This window comes from Arachis hypogaea, chromosome 14 (genome assembly GCF_003086295.3).
Source record: "Arachis hypogaea cultivar Tifrunner chromosome 14, arahy.Tifrunner.gnm2.J5K5, whole genome shotgun sequence".
In the NCBI taxonomy this organism is placed as follows: domain Eukaryota; kingdom Viridiplantae; phylum Streptophyta; class Magnoliopsida; order Fabales; family Fabaceae; genus Arachis; species Arachis hypogaea.
In genome coordinates, this window is record NC_092049.1 from 118,877,072 (window position 1) to 118,894,882 (window position 17,811).

Sequence of the window (17,811 nt, forward strand, 5' to 3'; positions counted from 1 at the left end):
TCAATATCATGACTTTTATTACCATAATAACACTTGCATCAAACCATTTTCATTACATCACATTTTTTATGACTGTATCTGAGTTTTTTTATCCTCCTTCTCCAATTTGCTTTATATGTACACATAACCTCAATTTCAAAATTTCAATTCAAAATCAAAATTAAAAAAGTGATTCTTTCCATTCTTTGTTTTCAGTTTTATCTCTTCTTCCTCTTCTTCGGTTCTTCTCCTTCTTCACCTTCAGTTCCTCTTCCTTTTTTCTCCTATGTTCACTGATTCTGTTTTTGTATAATCTTTTTCTTCTTCTTCCTAATTTAAGTTGGAGGTAGAGATTATAGAGTTCATGTACGCACCAAGGCAAAGTTAAGGCGGTGGATAAGATTGTAACAGCTATGGTGGTGGATCATAATATGACGGTGGTGTTGCAGTGGGTGTGGTAGAGTTTGTGGTGGTCATCGATGATGTGGTGATGGATACGGAGGAGGCAACGGCGGAAGAGAGCAAATCGATGAAAAGTACTAAGTCGCGTGGCCACAAAGATCACAACAGCGATATAATATTTTTATATTTTTCTTTATCTTTCTATCCAGGTTATTTCCCGTATTCATCTTCATTTTCAATACGTTCTTGATGTTTGTTCTTTTACATTTTTTCAAATTTTAATTCCAACTAAATATACATCTAATTTGAAATTAAAATTTGAATTTTAAATATGCACAACCTTATCAAGCATTCAATCCATCTCTCAGATAATCAACTTTCAATTTTCTTCTTACCATAACCGTCTTTCTTTCTCTATCTTCTTTCATGTCTTTCTCTCCTAGATTTATATATCTCTCTGCATCACTTTTTTTTCTTTTATTTTTATTCTGTCTGTCTTCTCTTTGTCAAGTGGAGAGTTCTTGATGGTATTATGGCATGGTATTTGTTGCAGGGAAGCAGAGAAAAAAAGTAGAGACACGACAGGGAGGAGCGAGAGATGCATACTGGCATCGAAAACAATGGGATGATTCCGATGGCGATAGACTACACGGAAGAGAAGTCACAGTTGCGGCACCAGAAGCGGCCAGCAACGGTCTTGGTGCAATGATTCTGTATGCTCTGCTTATGTAAGTAGTCGTCGTCTTCTTCAAATGAAAGTATATATAAGATTTCTAATTTTATCCCTACTCATACTCCTCTTTGTTTTTTTAATATTATTTTTTATATAAAATGTGCCTTCTATGATGAAGTTAAGTGTGTTCCTTATTATTTGATCTGATGTACATGTTCTAATTTTGGTAAGATTTGAAATGTTATTGTTGTTGTGTAGAGTCTTCTTTGTCTGGTGTGGAGTTGTTGATGCAGAAAATCCAGAACCTCATTGTTGTTGCCGGGATTCTATTTGCATTTTGCTAAAAGGTTTTAATCTCTTTCCCTTTTATATTCAATTTACATCCAATATACAAAACCAAATAAGATTTCAAAGTAATGCAGCATGAACTATTCATTTTTCTTTTAGTTTTGATGTCTTTACTTCTGTATTTTCAGAGTAATTTAGGAACTAAGGCAAAAGAAGTTCTTGCTGTGTAACTACTGTGGAAGATTTGCATCCACTCTATTGTGCTTTTATTAGTTCTTTTTTTGTTCAATTGCTTAAATTTGTTGTTTGCTTTTGCTTATTATTATTCTTCTGCTTATTATTACCTTATCTCTTCTCCTTCCTCTCAAGCTTGGCTATGTTCTTTACTCTTCAAGGTGGTAGTTTCAATTCTCGATTTTTGGGTCTTTTTCCTTCTAAAACTGGGTTAATTTCTTTTTTTCCCCCACGAACCATTTGAAAAAAATTGTGGAACAAATTATGGGGTACCACCATCAAGATTTAAGCTTTGTTGCTTTCAAAGCTTACTTTAAAAATTTCATATTTCTGTTAGTAGTTCCTTTTTCTACTCTCTCACTGATGTGGTTGTATTATTAATAGTGAGACACTTTCAAAAAATGGACATCACTAGATTGGTCTTGACATTTTTCCATCAATGCTTAGAATGTTATTTTTTTTTAGGAAAATATATTAAGTTTAGATGAAAGCTATTACTTGGTAACATGGGTCAGACATTCACCATAAAGTACTTTCAGTTTTCAAGGTGGTTAGTAATTATGTACATTTTACCTGTTTAATTTTGTTTTCAATTGCCTTTAAATTTGGTTTTTAGGGTTTAGGGCTTTGTCTCGGAGTAATTGATGGGATCATCGGTATATTTGCTATTCAACTGTGTTTAATTAACTGCTCTATTAAAAACTTTCATTTTCTGCCTTTGAATTAGATTCTGCATTGATTTTTTGCTTTTCTCATTTATTGATATCATTGTGAAAGATAGAAAATAGAAGAGGATAATAATGATCATGCTTAGTAAAATATATAATAGTAATTATAATTATAATTATAATTACCAGAGTGCCAATATTGAATTAGTACATGGTACTACTAGCCTCTATCAAGTATAAGAGTGATTTTGCTAGTGTTGATTTCATGTTTAATATAACTTTTAGAGGGTGCTAGGTTCTCCTTCCTCTTAGGTAAAGGAACTAATTAGCTTTAGGGCAATTTGTACTTTAGAAAAATTTAAAAATTTTATATTTATGTTAACTTTACTACATGATTTTGTTCTTTTTTCTGTGCTTAATATTGCGTGCATCTTATTTTGAATTAATATTGTTATAATAGAATATAAAATAGGGAGAAAACTATTACCAGAATACAACTTGAGCAGTCAATTTCTGTGATGTTCATTTGGACTCAGCCTCTAGACTTTTTAAGCAGTTTGTACTATTATTGGAGGAATCCTTACGCAGGTATTTTATTCAACCATATTTCTTTTAAGTTTTCATAATATCTCTAACGGACTAATTTGAGTATTCTTACAGTATCAAGGCAATATTTGGGAAAAGAGATCCTCTCAACAACTTTTTCTTTTTTGATGCTTTTGATGAGAAGGGAATTATAGGGAACATTCCCAATTTAAATGCTATGATAATTTATGACTAAAGCACCACACTCTCTAAGAGTGAAATGTTAACACTGTCTAGAAGAAATAGACCCTTTTAACTGCACAATGTTCTAGTTATTGTTAGCTATTAATTTATATTTTTAGTTGCTAATTTATTTAGGCTAATTTCAATTTACTGTTAGAATTTTCTTGCTGTAGTAGACACAAATGAAACGATTATTTGTTGTGGGCATTGGGCAATCTATAAACATGTTTTTTTGAAGTAATAAAATCCGATGGTTAAAGCCTTTTCTTTATGGAGTACGGTAGTTGGTAAATGTGATGTATATGTTTTTATATAAATCACAAACTCAAATTTCATTGTCACCTTCCTCCTGATATGGTACTCATGTCAATTTTTTATAATATTTTGATATCTTGCGCCTCTTTTAAATGAAAGCTGTTATGCACATATCAGTTTGTGAAATTACTTTTCACTATGTGCGTGCCTTTTAGTAAGTGCTCTGAATCCAATCTCATCGTTTTAGCTTCGATTGATATAGGATGAGAGTAGACAAATTGGATAGTGTTGTATTATGGACTGAATATTTCTCACCTTTCTTCTCATTTGATTTTTTTTTGGTCGATCTTCTCATCTGATTCAATTTGGTTTATATCATATTAAATTTATTTTCTCAAATTTTGATTTAATCATTCTCATTGTGAGAAATCACTGGTCTTGATAATGATGTCTTTGTGAGAATTTCTGCTCATTGTTTTTGGAAAAAAAATTGATGAAAATTCATCTCATGTTCATCTTATAGCAATTTTGTTTGGTTGAATCTCATTGATTATTTTTCAGCATTTCAGTTTCTGGTATTAAAACTTTCAAAAGTATCTTTTTTCCCCTTAAAAAGGGAAAAAATAAAAAAAAGAACAATAGGTTTGGTACATACGAGTTTTGGAACAAATATAAAAATTAAAAAATAACAGAAATGATAGGATGATTTTGTATAGTTTTCATGATTTGGAAAAAATAAAAATCAAGTTTATTATTGTAATGCAAAATGGATCATACCTTGACTTTAAATTTCTTTGTATTTGTATTGATTTATAAACTTTTCTTTTATGAGACTTTAATATTAAAATTTTTCATTCACAACTTTACTATATAATTATACTATAATATATTTATTATAATTAAATCGTATTTTTTATTTTATTTTATATACTCTTGCATTCTTCTAAAATGTAAAATCACATATCTTTATTGCTATGATCCAATTTAATATAAAAGGTTCACGTTAAGTACTTAATTTAATAATATTTAATATTAAATATTTTTCATTAAATTTATCATACCCGTCATCGGACACTTCACTAGTAGATAATGCAAACAATGATTCATCAATTCTTGTCAGTATTTCCGATAAAAAGAAAATCAGATAGTCAATATGCAAAATAGTGTTGTTTATGAATACTGAGTAATATCCAATATGGGAAGATGTATGTATACAACACATTTAGCTATTTTCAACTCTCAATCAAGTTAACAACATCGCATAACTGGTATTACACTCAAACTACTGTACATCATAATGGCTTCTTCTGTAAATAAATTAGACTTAAAAAGGGCTCGAATGAAAATTGATGTTACTGGGTAAGAGCAACATCATATGGCCATGTGAAAAAACATCCAAAGAAAACAAAATGGTGCACCATGTTCTTGAGGATCATGAATAAATGAAACAGATGAATCTGTATAGAAATGCAAGGAGAAAAATAAAAAGGATTTGATCGGTTAGGGAGATCATCTTGAGATTCTTGTTAGAAGAGTTTAAGCTTTGATTTGAAGAGAGCGAGCAAGTAAGCTCTATGGAGAAAGAGGCTGAACTACTATGGAAACTCGGCATGAAGATCATTTCCGCAGCAGGAACACATTTGAATACACCATTGCTCCACTCCTATATTTATTCATAAAGTGAAATTTTTTGTTAGTGTTTGCTAATAATATATTACATATATCACATACTCTGTGGCCGAGTTAGATCAAAGAAAACAACATATCATGTCTGGTACGTGGACATCAAAGCGAGACATGGAATTTGGTAACTTCACATAATTATCATGTTAGTGTTATGGAAAGATGTATTTTGGCTCTATATATGAGACAAAAGTAAATACAAATGAGTGAATGACACCTCTTCTACAATATATCTAATTCATATGAAGCAAAAATATTTCGATACTCATCTATTCGGATATTAGTATATACAGTCATACAGTGTACTATACATAGTCCATACATTTATGAGACGTTCCTTTCATATGTAGTTCTAGGCGAGTTTTATAGTCACCAATCCATACTGTAATCCATTCGGTAATGACTAACGAGAATACGCATTAGTGAGAAAATTGTCAGAAATTGCTTGCCAAAATTTTCTTTTTAAGAAAGAAAAAAGTATTAACACACCCCAATTGTGAAGAAAGTTTAGACCGTAACAAACAAACAAAATAAAAGAAAAAGCAAACCAAAATAAAGAATGAGATGAAAACACTTCAAAGTTTCTGATACCCGTAAATTCTTTCTACCCTTTCAAATTTTGTCATATTTTGTTGGATTAATTATTTATCTCAGCCAGAAGTTATAATTGTTTACAATTGTACAACTTTATTATTTTTATAGTTTTTCATAACCATAAAGTATAAAAGGTCGCTTTAATTATAGGCACTATAGGCTAAGATCTTACGCTCATAAAGTTCTAAGAGTGACATTAATAAAACAAAACCAACGAATTTGTAGGCAAGAATATCCAGGATTGTATCCTCATCTAATTCTTTTTTATCAAATCGTTAATAAAAAAGAGTGTACTGTTGCAATTGTGTAGGCTAGTTCTAGCCATAGTTGCCAACAAAGTGACGCTTACATCCAGCTACAACTATCATTATGGAAAGAATTGTGTTATATGTATTTATTTTAATCCCTTACACTGAATTGAGACATATTTTTTTGTAAATGTACGAAACTCATTTCGGATATGTTACATTCCATGTCCAAGGATTGAGATATTTCTCTTAGAAAAACCTAACTTCTACAAGTAAGACTAAGGTCCATCGAATTTAAGCTCTACCTATAACAAGACCAATATATGCATCAATGAAATTCAAACACAGCACCAAAAAAACTTTTATGAAAAAATATTGAAACAACGGATAAAGATTAATTACCTGCAGTTGTTTGCCAACGATGACAACTATATGCTCTCGACCTGCATCAAATGATAGGGGACCTCTTTCTGTTTGGACGTAAAATATACAGTGCTCCATGGGAAGGTAGAATCGCAAAGCATAGTCACATGTTTCCCTCTTCCCAGCAGACACGGCACTGTTTTGTTTGGGGGCCTTGTCGTGCGGATACCTGCACAGGGAAATCACTGACTCTGTCTCTAGAATACGTTCCTTAAAATCTTCTTGAGATTTGTCCTGTTGTAGAGCTAGGGTCACTTGCTCCACTATGCTATCCAATCTACTTGCAACGTTCCCCATATGAACCCTGTACAAAATAGTAAACTTGGTACTTAGCATCTCGTTTTGTCAACATTTAGGAACACATGACAATGAAATTTAATATTGTTTAGACATCTTGATTGAAGACCGATGTGTAATATAATACTGTTATTTTGTTTTCTTTGTCAGCGACATTTACACTTTATTATTAGGAATTTAAACAATTTAGTCAATATGATGACCTAGCTCAACATGAGGTTTTTCATTCTCTACAATTTGTATATCACTCAGACACACCTAGTCAGAATTTAGTATTTGTATACTTTGTTCAAATATTTATTTCTCATCTCACTTGTATGTTATAGAGAAAGTGTGTAATAACCAAGTCATAAAACACCTGTGCATGACAATGTAGTTAACTATTTGTGTATTCTCTTCTAGGCCCGAAGAAGAGTATCACACTATATCAGTGAGCCTAAACCTCGAAGTAAGTCCAACGTTCAGTCAACAGCAGATTATCAGGTGGGCTCGAGAGGAATTCATACGCAATCTGTTGAAAGCAGATAAGATTTTTCGGTGCAGTCAATTGCACCATTAGACAATGTCATTGACCTCCATTCATTCTTTGTCTTTAGAGCAATGCTAGGCAACCAATATTTTTCAACCAACATCAACTAACTTTTTTTAAATTAGTTTGTTTATCTTAAATTTTAGATTCTAAATCATATACCCTTAATCCTAAATTCTAAATTATAAACCTAAACACTAAATTTGGCTAATGTTAGCTAATTAGAAGTTAGTTCCTTATACTTTCTCTTTTCTTTGTATTATTTTAAATCTCAAAAAGATTTCTCCTATGAAGCATTTAAGTAATCACCTGTTATGATATTCTGCATACAAAGGTGGTGCTGGAGAATAATAGGCACAGAGCCAGAAGTAGTGTTCTACTTTCACTAATTTTACTATACATCTTTTATTCAACTAATGAGATTAGTTGTTGATGCAACATAATTAATTTCTCTCTCACCAAACTGTTGTTATTTATCATAGTTAAAGCAAGGAGAATATGAACACTTATATGAGTTTACGTGAACTAAAGAATGTCATTGAAATGCAAAACGATAATAATAATAGTAATAATAAAATAAAATAAAATAAAATTAGACGATTTAGATATAAAAAAAAGAGGAGAAAATTCAGAAACAGAACGAAAGAGAGAATCGCTTGTGTGTATACCAGAAGCTTCGATGCGCTTGGTTCCCAAGGATCTTGTTTGCGGTGAATTCCATTACTCCTTTGCGAGACCGAACGAAAGGAATCATTTCTCCGCCGCACCCTATGCGCTGGACGACGGCGTTTCGCGAGTCTTGGAAGACCTGCTCCGCTTCGTCCACCACTGTTCCGAGGTCGTTGGCGGGGATCCCGTGGCACCGGATCCGAAACGCGCCGAACTCCCTGGAGGATCGGATCACGAGGTCCGCGGAAGACATTGGCAGCGAACGGAGGTCGATCTCTGCCGGCGCCGGAGGAAAGTGAGGTTCCGGAAGTATAAGCTCCGGTAGCTGTAGCGTCTTTTCTAGGAACTCGCTGAAGGTCGCGTTCGCGGCAGAGCGGGAACCGTTGGCAGTTGGGATCGGCGACGGCGGAGGCACCGGAATCTGGCTGTTGCAGCGCGTGAACGGCATTGCGACGACGAAACGGAGACCGAGAGACGACGTCGTTTGCAATGCGCTCAAACGAATCCTCACACACAGAGAAATCGATGATTGAACGAGAATGTCAAAAACGACGATGGAAATAACAATCACAATGGCAACGGTGTCGTTTTATCGTGAGGAATCAGCGATGAGAATGTCAAAGATAAAAGGGATTATAGGATAATTAAGGAGAAAAGGATATTGATGAAATGAATAAGCATTGCAATGGTGACGACGCCGTTTAGCGTGTAGAAAGCGTTGCTATGAGTCTAGACGAGTTTTGATGAGATGCGACGTCGTTTTGGGAGGGTTGATCGTGTTAGTGTGGACCTTTTGATGTAACGGCGATGAGATGAGAAGTTTGGGAAGATGATTATGCAAAGGGGGAGTGCGACTGTGAGAAATGAGGGTGGCGAAGAATTTGCATTGCAATGGCAACGACGTCGTTTAACGAGGCAAGTTAGAAGAAAAAAGAAAATAAAAGAAAAGCGCTTTTGGAAAAGGGTGATAATTGGAAAGCGCGGGAGGGACCCTTGTTGGTTGGTTGGTGGGTGCAACCCATTCTGGCGTGGCGCGTAATTCTTGAGTTTTCTTGCTTCGGTGAAAATGTGAAATGGAGGTCTATGGTGTGTCATAGACGTTTAGATCTTCTTTCGCCACGTGTTTTTTCAGGAACTGGAATTCAATTGGTCATTTGGTTGTGTTCACTTATTCTTAATCCACCCAAGAGGAAATAGTAAGCAAAGCTGCAAAAGGAAAATAAAGTAGCGTTGCCTGAGGGCAGCTTTATTTTTTCTGTCTATTCTCACCTACTTTCTCATTGCTTGATAGTTTCTTACTTTCTTTGATGAAAGTAAAGTTTCTTTTCTAAATTGGTGTGAATACAAATTTTATCCACCATATTTAATTAATAAACTTGTATTTATATATTTATCTATGTGAAGAAACTGTATTATTTTCAGATTTATCAGGAGTTGAAAAAATTTATTTCGTCCAATTACAAATCAGATTGTTAATCTGTAAATATATTCTGATAATTAAATTTATAAATAGTATTGGTATATTTAATGTATATCACTTATCTTTTTTTATGGTTGATTTTTTTTTTATATATAGTTTGGTGCAATTACCGAAATAATGACTAGAGGTACTAACTTAATTAGTTAATGACTATCATATTTGATCATTATATATTTTTAGCGAACGTTTCGGGATTATTTTTTTTATGAAGGGATACTTTAATCCTTAAAATACGAGGTTTTTCAATTGTTGGAGCATTTAAAGAGATTGGATTCTATTATATTATGTACTTTTTTAGGTTAAATAGATGGAATAATTCCCAATTTTTAAGTATTATAAATTTATTACATTATGCTAATTATGCTTATACACACAATATTTAAGGGTTTTATTTACTATGTCAAGCAAAGTATTGAATCTGGATAGGAGTGTTTATAGATCGGATTCAATCTGTATATCTGTGGCATTTATCCGAATTTGATCCGAAAATTGTGGATATCGATTCGATCCGCACACTAATAGAATCGGATTGCGGACTTCATGTATGTATTCGCATATCCGCGAATCCGCAAAAATAAATAAATAAATAAGTAAATATTCTTTTTATGTTTTATTCAACTAATAATTATCACATATGTTATATTATTTTATTTTTATTATTTAAAAAAATATGTTTAATAATATTTTAAGAGTAAACATGTAAAAAAAAAAGTAGAAAAATAGTATTTTATTGATATTTTTAATAAAAATAAATTTTTTTAAAATATTTATATATTTTGTGGATATATCCAAAATCCGATCTGATCCGCATATTTGCGGATCGGATCGGATCTAAGCTTAAAAGTCGCGGATATTAGATCGAATCCGATGATTTTAGTGCGAATTAGATCAAGATTTTAGCCATATTCAATCCGCATTCATCCCTAAATTCGAATGCACTTATTGCAAGACATACCTGATAACCACTAGACCAAAGTTTTGTTTCCTTGCGTGCACTTCAATATGACTTAAGGACTTTTTATTGGGCTTTTTTCATTATTGGACTAGGTAGTTTTAGTAGTCAAGTTAGTTTTTTGGGGGGCTTGGGTCTTGTCCGTAACCACGCCCCAAACTTCGCATTTATATTTTTGTTAAAAAGAGTTTTGTCAAATTTTTAATTTTGCTCTAAGTATTTAGGAGGCGTTTAGTGGGGAGATAGAGACAGAAAGGCTAAGACTGAGAGACAGAAATTAAGAAACAGAGATTGAAATAAATTTCAGTATTTTGTTTGGTGTAAAGTGAGAGACAAAAATTAAAACATGAATTAAATTCTAATTTAATTTGTACAAAAAATAAAATTGGAATTAATTAATTGAAATGAAGGTATTTTAGGTATAAAATGTTATTAAAGTTTTAGTCTCTATCTCTAAAAATTTTTGTCCCCTGTGTCCCTACTTTCTGGAAGTACTGAAATACTGAAATTTTAGAGACAAAGACAAAAATTTTAATATTAATCTCTAAACCAACAAATATGATACTAAATCTCAATCTTTGTCTCAACTCAAAACAAACGCTACTTTAGGTTTTGGTGACCTTTGAGATTTTTTATTTTTTTAATAAAATTTCACGAAACTGCCTTTGAGTCTTTCCATGTGCTCCAAATAGATTTTTAGTTCATTTAAAATTACTCTTAATTACTAATATCACTCCATCACTTTAATCAATTAGTTTACTTCCAAAAAATTTTTTTCGTGAAAAGCTCTCTTTTCTCTCCAAAAACTTGTAGCCATTCCAAGCTTTTTCAAAACATTCTCCACAAAGCTCCTTCTCACAAGTCACACCTTATGAGTTTACTGGACTTTGAAAAAGGGTTAATTAAAGTTACTTTAAATTTTTGACATTCTTATCTTAAGTATAACAGAATAAAATTATACATGAGATTTTATAAATTATGATAAAATTTTTACTATAATTAAATTAATTACAGACACCAATTCAATAAATTAATCACCTGTTTCATTTATTATCCAAGAGTTCAAATCAAGATTAAGACCCCCTAAGCTCAAATTAAATTTAGTTCATCTCTATTTATTAACCGAACTTAAAAAAGAGAAATTATATTAACTATACACAAGTTAATACTTCTGAATCACCACTAAATTTCAATTAAGACTAACAACTTTTTAAGTGCTAATCCAACTTAATAAAAGAAAACTCATACCTTATTCATGTAACCAAAAACATCTTTACAAAGAAATAGAATTAAATTTTTTTCTCAACCTATTTCCTTTATTTTTTTCAGCTCTTGACTTTTTTTTTTATGTTTCCTCACATAGTCAATAATCACTCTAATGTTTCTAAAGAAAGAGATAAAATAGATAAGATAAAAAAATAGTCTACGTAGGTTTTATGAAAAAAAAATTGATAAAACTATGTGTGCTGTGAATATTTTTTTCTTTTTACTCCAAATTTTAGATGAGTGCCACTTATATACTGAAGGCAAAATTTTTAAAATTGGATTTCTTATTCTTCTCTAGTTTTAAATATGTTGTGAAATACCCGAAAATATTTTTTACCGATGAAGTATTTGTCCAGTTTTTTAATTTTAATACGGAGACGGTGACGGAGTTTCACAGCGTTATGGGAATTTGGGGTGTTTCACGGAGATGTGACGGCGTTGTCGAAGAAATCGGTGGCACCAATGGGGGGACAGAAATCGGTGGCAATGATTTCAGGCGCGGATGGGACGCAAATCGGTGGCACCGATTGGTGACCCCCTTGCCACGCGTCACGCATGCAGCTGGGTTGTGGGTGGCCCGTGACTCCTATGCGTGTTTCACCCCTCAAAATCCGTGTTTCCCTATCTCTTTCACCCTCCCAACACTTTCTCATTTACTCTCACACACAAACTATCCCTTTCCCCTTTCTGCAACGCATAAACCCCACCACTTTACCATTGTTGGACCACCAAAAAGCTCAGTAAAAAATCTGAGTAAAAATGCCAAGAAAACGAAAAATTAAGCAAGTAAATCAACCATAGCTTCATATTGTTAATTATCTTGGAGATCCAAATTATGTAAGTTTTTATTTTTTTATAATTTTATTTGAAAATAATGATAGTGAGAATTTTAAATTTTATTAGCAATATATTAGAATGGCATTAAGTAGAAATTAAGCATGTATGTATGTATAATTCTATTATTAGGTGGTTAGAAATAAAAATTAAAATAGAAATAAACTTTGTATGTATGTATGTATGTATGAATGTATGAATGATATGGTTAGTTAGTATATTATCAGTATTAGTAATTGAGTTTAATTAATTATTATGATGAAAAATAAAAATTTAATTTATTATTTTATTTATGATCTTTAACAATTAAATTTTAATTTAGTAAAATTTAAACAATAAATTAATAATAACTAAAATTAGATTTTATGCTGTGTTAGATAATAATAATAATAATAATAATAATAATAATAATAATAATAATAATAATAATAATAGTAATAACTAATTAGTATGTATGCTGTTTGAATAATAATAACAATAATAATAATAATAATAATAATAATATGCTGTTCTATATGAATAATAATAGTAATAAAAAATTATAATTATAGTAAAAAAATTAGTATATATGCTGTTTGAATAATAATAATAATAATAATAATAATAATAATAATTAGTATGCTGTTTTATATGAATAATAATAAGAATAATAAGAATAATAATAATAATAATAAAACTGGTATGTATGTTGTTTGAATAATAATAATAATAATAATAATAATAATAATAGTAATAATAATAATAATAATAAAATTAGTTTGTATGCTGTCTGAATAATAATAATAATAATAATAATAATAATAATAATAATAATAATAATAATAATAATAATAATAATAATAATCTGTATGCTGTTTGAATAATAATAATAATAATAATAATAATAATAATAATAATAAAATTAGTATGTATGCTGTTTGAAAAATAATAATATTAATAATAATAATAAATAAAAAAATTAATATGTTGTTTTATATGAATAATAATAATAATAATAATTATAATTATAATAATAAAATTAGTATGTATGCTGTTTGAGAAATAATAATAATAATAATAATAAGAATAATAATAATAATAATAATAATAATAATAGAGGCTGATTTACTGTGTAAGGTTAATTAATTTCTGTTATAAAGTAATGAATATGATTGAAGGATTTACTGTATAACAGATTTAATGTGTATGTTTAAAATGCAATTATGCTGGGAATTATTTATAATGGACATGTTAAGGATAATTGTCTTTTTGAATAATATAGTTATATTATACTTATTCTTATAATGGAAATGTGATATTGTAGGCTGCAAGGATGTTGATGTGTGATCATTTACATCCGCCGGATCCATACAACGAAATTGTTGAGCCACAGTTACGCGAGACTGGATTTTATTATGTATCCCAAATTGGAGTTATTAAAGGTCAGTCAGCAATGATTAATGCTCTGATTGAGAGATGGCGGCCCGAGACTCACACTTTTCATTTTCCGGTTGGTGAGTGTGCCGTGACCTTGGAGGATGTGGCGCTAATTCTCGGTCTGCCGACAAATGGTCTTCCGGTTACAGGTCCGACCATGAGTAGCTTTGAGGCATTGGAAGCCGAGTGCTTGCACCAATTTGGAATTGCACCGAGGAAGACGGACTGTAGAGGGAGCTTTATAAAATTAAAGTGGTTTAGGGGTTTGAAAGATCGTATAGTGTTGAATGATGATGTGCACATACAGATGTATGTAAAGTGTCATATAATGTTGTTATTTGGGACAGTTCTGTTTGCAGATAAGTCGGGTACAGCGGTGCACTGGAAATTTTTTACCTTTGCTCCGCAACTTCGGTGGGATCATACAGTTTAGTTGGGGTTCAGCGTGCCTGGCACACTTGTATAGATCATTGTGTAGGGCAACTCGTGTCGACTGCAAGGAGATGGACGGTCCACTGATACTGTTGGTCAGTTGGGCTTGGATCCGGCTCCCATTTCTAGCGCCGATTCCCGGCAATCCCGGAGTGTTTCTAATTGCAAACAGGTAATTTTGATTATAGTATGCATTGAAAGAATTGATAGAAATTGTATTTTTTTTAATGGTAAGATAAGTTAACTAATGGATTGTCCGTTGGCAGGTGGCATAACTGGAACCGTCAAAACTATCCCTACTGATATAAAACGCTTGCGCACTACAGGAGGTTGTTGGATGATCTACAAGAAGGACAGGTATTTTGTAAAATACAAGTACTTTATGTAACTTGTTAAGTGAATTAATTGTTGTGTAATCACATGACTGGTTCGATGTGTCCAGTTTGTTTGGCAGGCTTATGGCATTGGATACATCGACCCAGATGTAATTCCTTTAGCCATCCGTCATAATTCGGTTATCTGGAGTGCCACAGTGTCACTTATATCTTTTGAATGCATCGAGTGGCATGCAACTGATAGAGTCAGGAGGCAATTTGGATTGACACAGGGTGTTCCTGCTCAAGGGCAGGATCTAGGTGCATCACACGGTGAAGTTCTAACTGGGCCTAAGAATCAAGATTGGGCCGATACCCACTCTCTTTGGGTGATGCAGTGGACAAATCGATATAGTCACACTCTCTCGGATGACTTGGAGCATTTACATTATCCGTTAGAAATTTACATGCATTGGTACCGAGCAGCATATGGTGACCACTTGCAATTGTCGAACCTTGTCTTTGAAGAGAATCCAGAAGGTCCTCCACCTCCACCACCACCGGCACCGGAACCAGAACCGGCACCAGTACCTCCACCACCACCGCCACCGGAACCGCCACAACAGGGGGTTGAGTATTTTGCACCATATGTTCCAGACACGCATCCGTCTGATTATTACTCAGCGTCGGTCCCGGCACATCAACAGAATTGGGGTGGTCCACAGTTTGAGTATGGAGAGCAACCTTCATTTAGTCAGCTGCTTGGTTTCATGGCATCGGGGTCTTACCACTCACATTCAGGTAACTATGTTGACATTCCCACCGACCATCAAGCACATTTGGGTGGTATTACTCCAGCTAGGGGGTCATTGGATTTGAGATCTCGGGTTCGCACTTCATCTGATAATTCTGGTGCCAGAATGTCTGTTGACTCGAGCAGAAGTGCTGAAGCGGCGGAAGGGATCATACAAAGTGGAAACCCTAGACGTATTCCGATGACTCTGATTCAGGAGAGTAATAGAGCAGTGCAGGATGAGACTGATAACTACCTAGTAGACCATCCAGAGGATGAGGGTGAGGATGAGGATGAGGATGAGGATGAGGAAGACGATGCCGCTGACGAGGAACCAGCGCCTAGTGTAGGTAAAATAAACTGTTAGTAATGCTTTAGGGCTTGATTATGAATTTCTATTAGTAGCTTCATGGTGAACTTGTATTTGTATTTGTATTACACAGTGAACTTGTATTTGTTGTGTTTTCATAGGTACGGCCACAAGTGAAAAAGGTAAAGGTTACAACCTTAGAGCTGATCCTCCACGTTGGAGTGCAAATCGGTATATACCATCCGCTCTTAACAAGATTGCAAAGAAGTGCAGAAAGTTATACAAAGATATGAAGTGGGCACCGAGAAAGTGAATTTGTAACTATTTAATTATTGAGAATGTTAATGAGGTTCTTACTACTATTTAAGAAATAATTTGTACTATTTACTTATTGAGTATGTTAACTAGGTTGTTATTGTTGACTATGTTAATTTGGTTATTAGTATTTACTTATCGAGTATGTTAATCAGGTTTGAAATGAATACAAGTGGTATTCCCAATATGACATCCATTCTATAATTCTATTAATATATATATAAGTTTGAATTATTTATTAATATGCAAATTAAAGTGATAGAGCTACGTGCTTCCATTTAATTTGACGTACAAATTAGTACATTATTTGTACAATACAGATATAAACATACATATAACAAAATAATGTTAATTATTATGACAACACTGAATTGTTAGATCATAGTCTGATGCCACTTAATTAAGGGAAGCATCCACGTTATTACTGATATGGAATGAAGTAATGTATGCTATATACCAATTCTTTATTCAAATTAATTATGAATAAGAAGCATTTAATTAGTCAAAGCCACACACAAACCTGGTCAATTCAAATGTCATTGTCGTACATAAATGTAAATTCAACCGAAATGTAAAAAAAGGTAACTACTACTCTTCGGCTGGACCTGCACTCGGTCCACCATTTTGGCGACATCTACTGCAGCTATGGCCCTCGGCACCGCATTGCTTGCATCGCCTCGATCGACGTAACATACGAGTATCCATCTCATTCAAGAAGCGGGTCATCTTCGGCCGACCTTTGGCTACCCGTCTGAGGAACGGGTTTTTAACGAATCTAGGCCCATGATAAGCAGGCCACGTTGCCGGATTTTCTAGTGGTCTAAACCTAGCCCTGTATACTCTTCGAACTTGGTCCATCTTGTAAACGTCATTAACGTACACTTGCCAATCCAACCTCTGATTTGCACAACACGCAAACACGTGTCGACACGGAATTCGGTTAACCTGGAATTCACCACAGTCGCACCGATGGTGGCGTAGGTCAACTGCATACTCAACCCCACTAGGCATCTCGCGAACTTTGAAGACTTCATTTTCTCTATCAAAACAGCTAACCTGTATGTTACCTGATGCTCGTTGATTTGCATGCAGCTTGGTTGTCGCCATCTCAGAGAACACAAATCCAGCATTGATCCGGGCTTCAGCCTCGGCTCTTTTCCTAGTGAATAATTCATTCAATCTGTAAAAGGTAGCCTTAACAAGTGCAGTGACTGGGAGATTGCATGCACCCTTTAAGACGGAGTTGATACATTCCACAAGATTGGTGGTCATATGACCCCATCGGTAACCACCATCAAATGCCAAAGCATACTGCTTACGAGGGATTCGATCAAGCCAGTTGGTGTAAGCCTCACCCCGTTCCTTTAATCGTTCGTAGCGCATCTGGTACTCTCTGGTCGTCCTCGAGTATCCTATGAAAAACATTCAGTTAGCTATGAACACCATTCTATTTGATCGTACATTAATGTAAATTCAAAGTTCATTCTATTCAAACTTACCAATATTGACGATAAGCTTCTGCAAGTAAGGTGCCTTAAACTTCCTCAAGAAGTTGGACTCAATATGCCGGATACAAAACATATGGAAAGCTCTAGGAGGAGACCACGCCCCATTACTTCGTTCAATAGCTGACCTAATCGAATCGTGTCGATCAGAGATAAGTCCCACACCATCACGTGTCACCACATGTTGACACAGGTTGCTCAGAAAAAAGTACTATGCATCAGAAGTCTCTCCCTCCACTATGGCAAATGCAATAGGCACGATGTTGTTATTACCATCTTGTGAGACTGCAACCAATAAACAACCCTTGTATTTTCCATACAAATGAGTTCCGTCCACCTGCACCACTGGCTTGCAGTGTCTGAAGGCCCTTATACAGGGGTAATAACTCCAGAAGACTCTATGTAGAACACGTATATCAGGAACCAAATCATCTCCCTGGTAAGCAGGCATTGTTTCAAAGTGAACCACTGCTGATGGCTCTTT

General features: G+C 33.6%; 2 protein-coding genes across 2 annotated transcripts; both read right to left on the reverse strand.

Annotated features, from left to right (window-relative positions):
- Positions 1 to 4,421: 4,421 nt before the first annotated feature.
- On the reverse strand, positions 4,422 to 8,621 carry LOC112743828 (uncharacterized). Its single transcript, XM_025793185.3, has 3 exons — positions 7,710 to 8,621; positions 6,195 to 6,519; positions 4,422 to 4,930 (listed from the first exon to the last, which is right to left on the reverse strand). The coding sequence occupies exons 1-3, from the start codon at positions 8,156 to 8,158 to the stop codon at positions 4,700 to 4,702; spliced, it is 1,005 nt and encodes a 334-aa protein (XP_025648970.1). The 5' UTR covers positions 8,159 to 8,621; the 3' UTR covers positions 4,422 to 4,699.
- A 7,789-nt stretch (positions 8,622 to 16,410) lies between these two features.
- On the reverse strand, positions 16,411 to 17,205 carry LOC114925216 (uncharacterized). The gene has a single exon (XM_029292504.1). It carries the CDS (start codon positions 17,203 to 17,205, stop codon positions 16,411 to 16,413), a length of 795 nt encoding a protein of 264 aa, XP_029148337.1.
- Positions 17,206 to 17,811: the final 606 nt, after the last annotated feature.

Excerpts from the sequence above, each read along its gene's own strand:
- LOC114925216 (XM_029292504.1), bottom strand. The coding sequence starts at position 17,205 with ATGCGCTACGAACGATTAAAGGAACGGGGTGAGGCTTACACCAACTGG.
- LOC112743828 (XM_025793185.3), bottom strand. The coding sequence starts at position 8,158 with ATGCCGTTCACGCGCTGCAACAGCCAGATTCCGGTGCCTCCGCCGTCG. Across the intron at positions 6,520-7,709 it reads CAAGCGCATCGAAGCTTCTG|GGTTCATATGGGGAACGTTG; the intron begins GTATACACACAA and ends TATTTTGTACAG. Across the intron at positions 4,931-6,194 it reads TCGTTGGCAAACAACTGCAG|GAGTGGAGCAATGGTGTATT; the intron begins GTAATTAATCTT and ends GAATAAATATAG.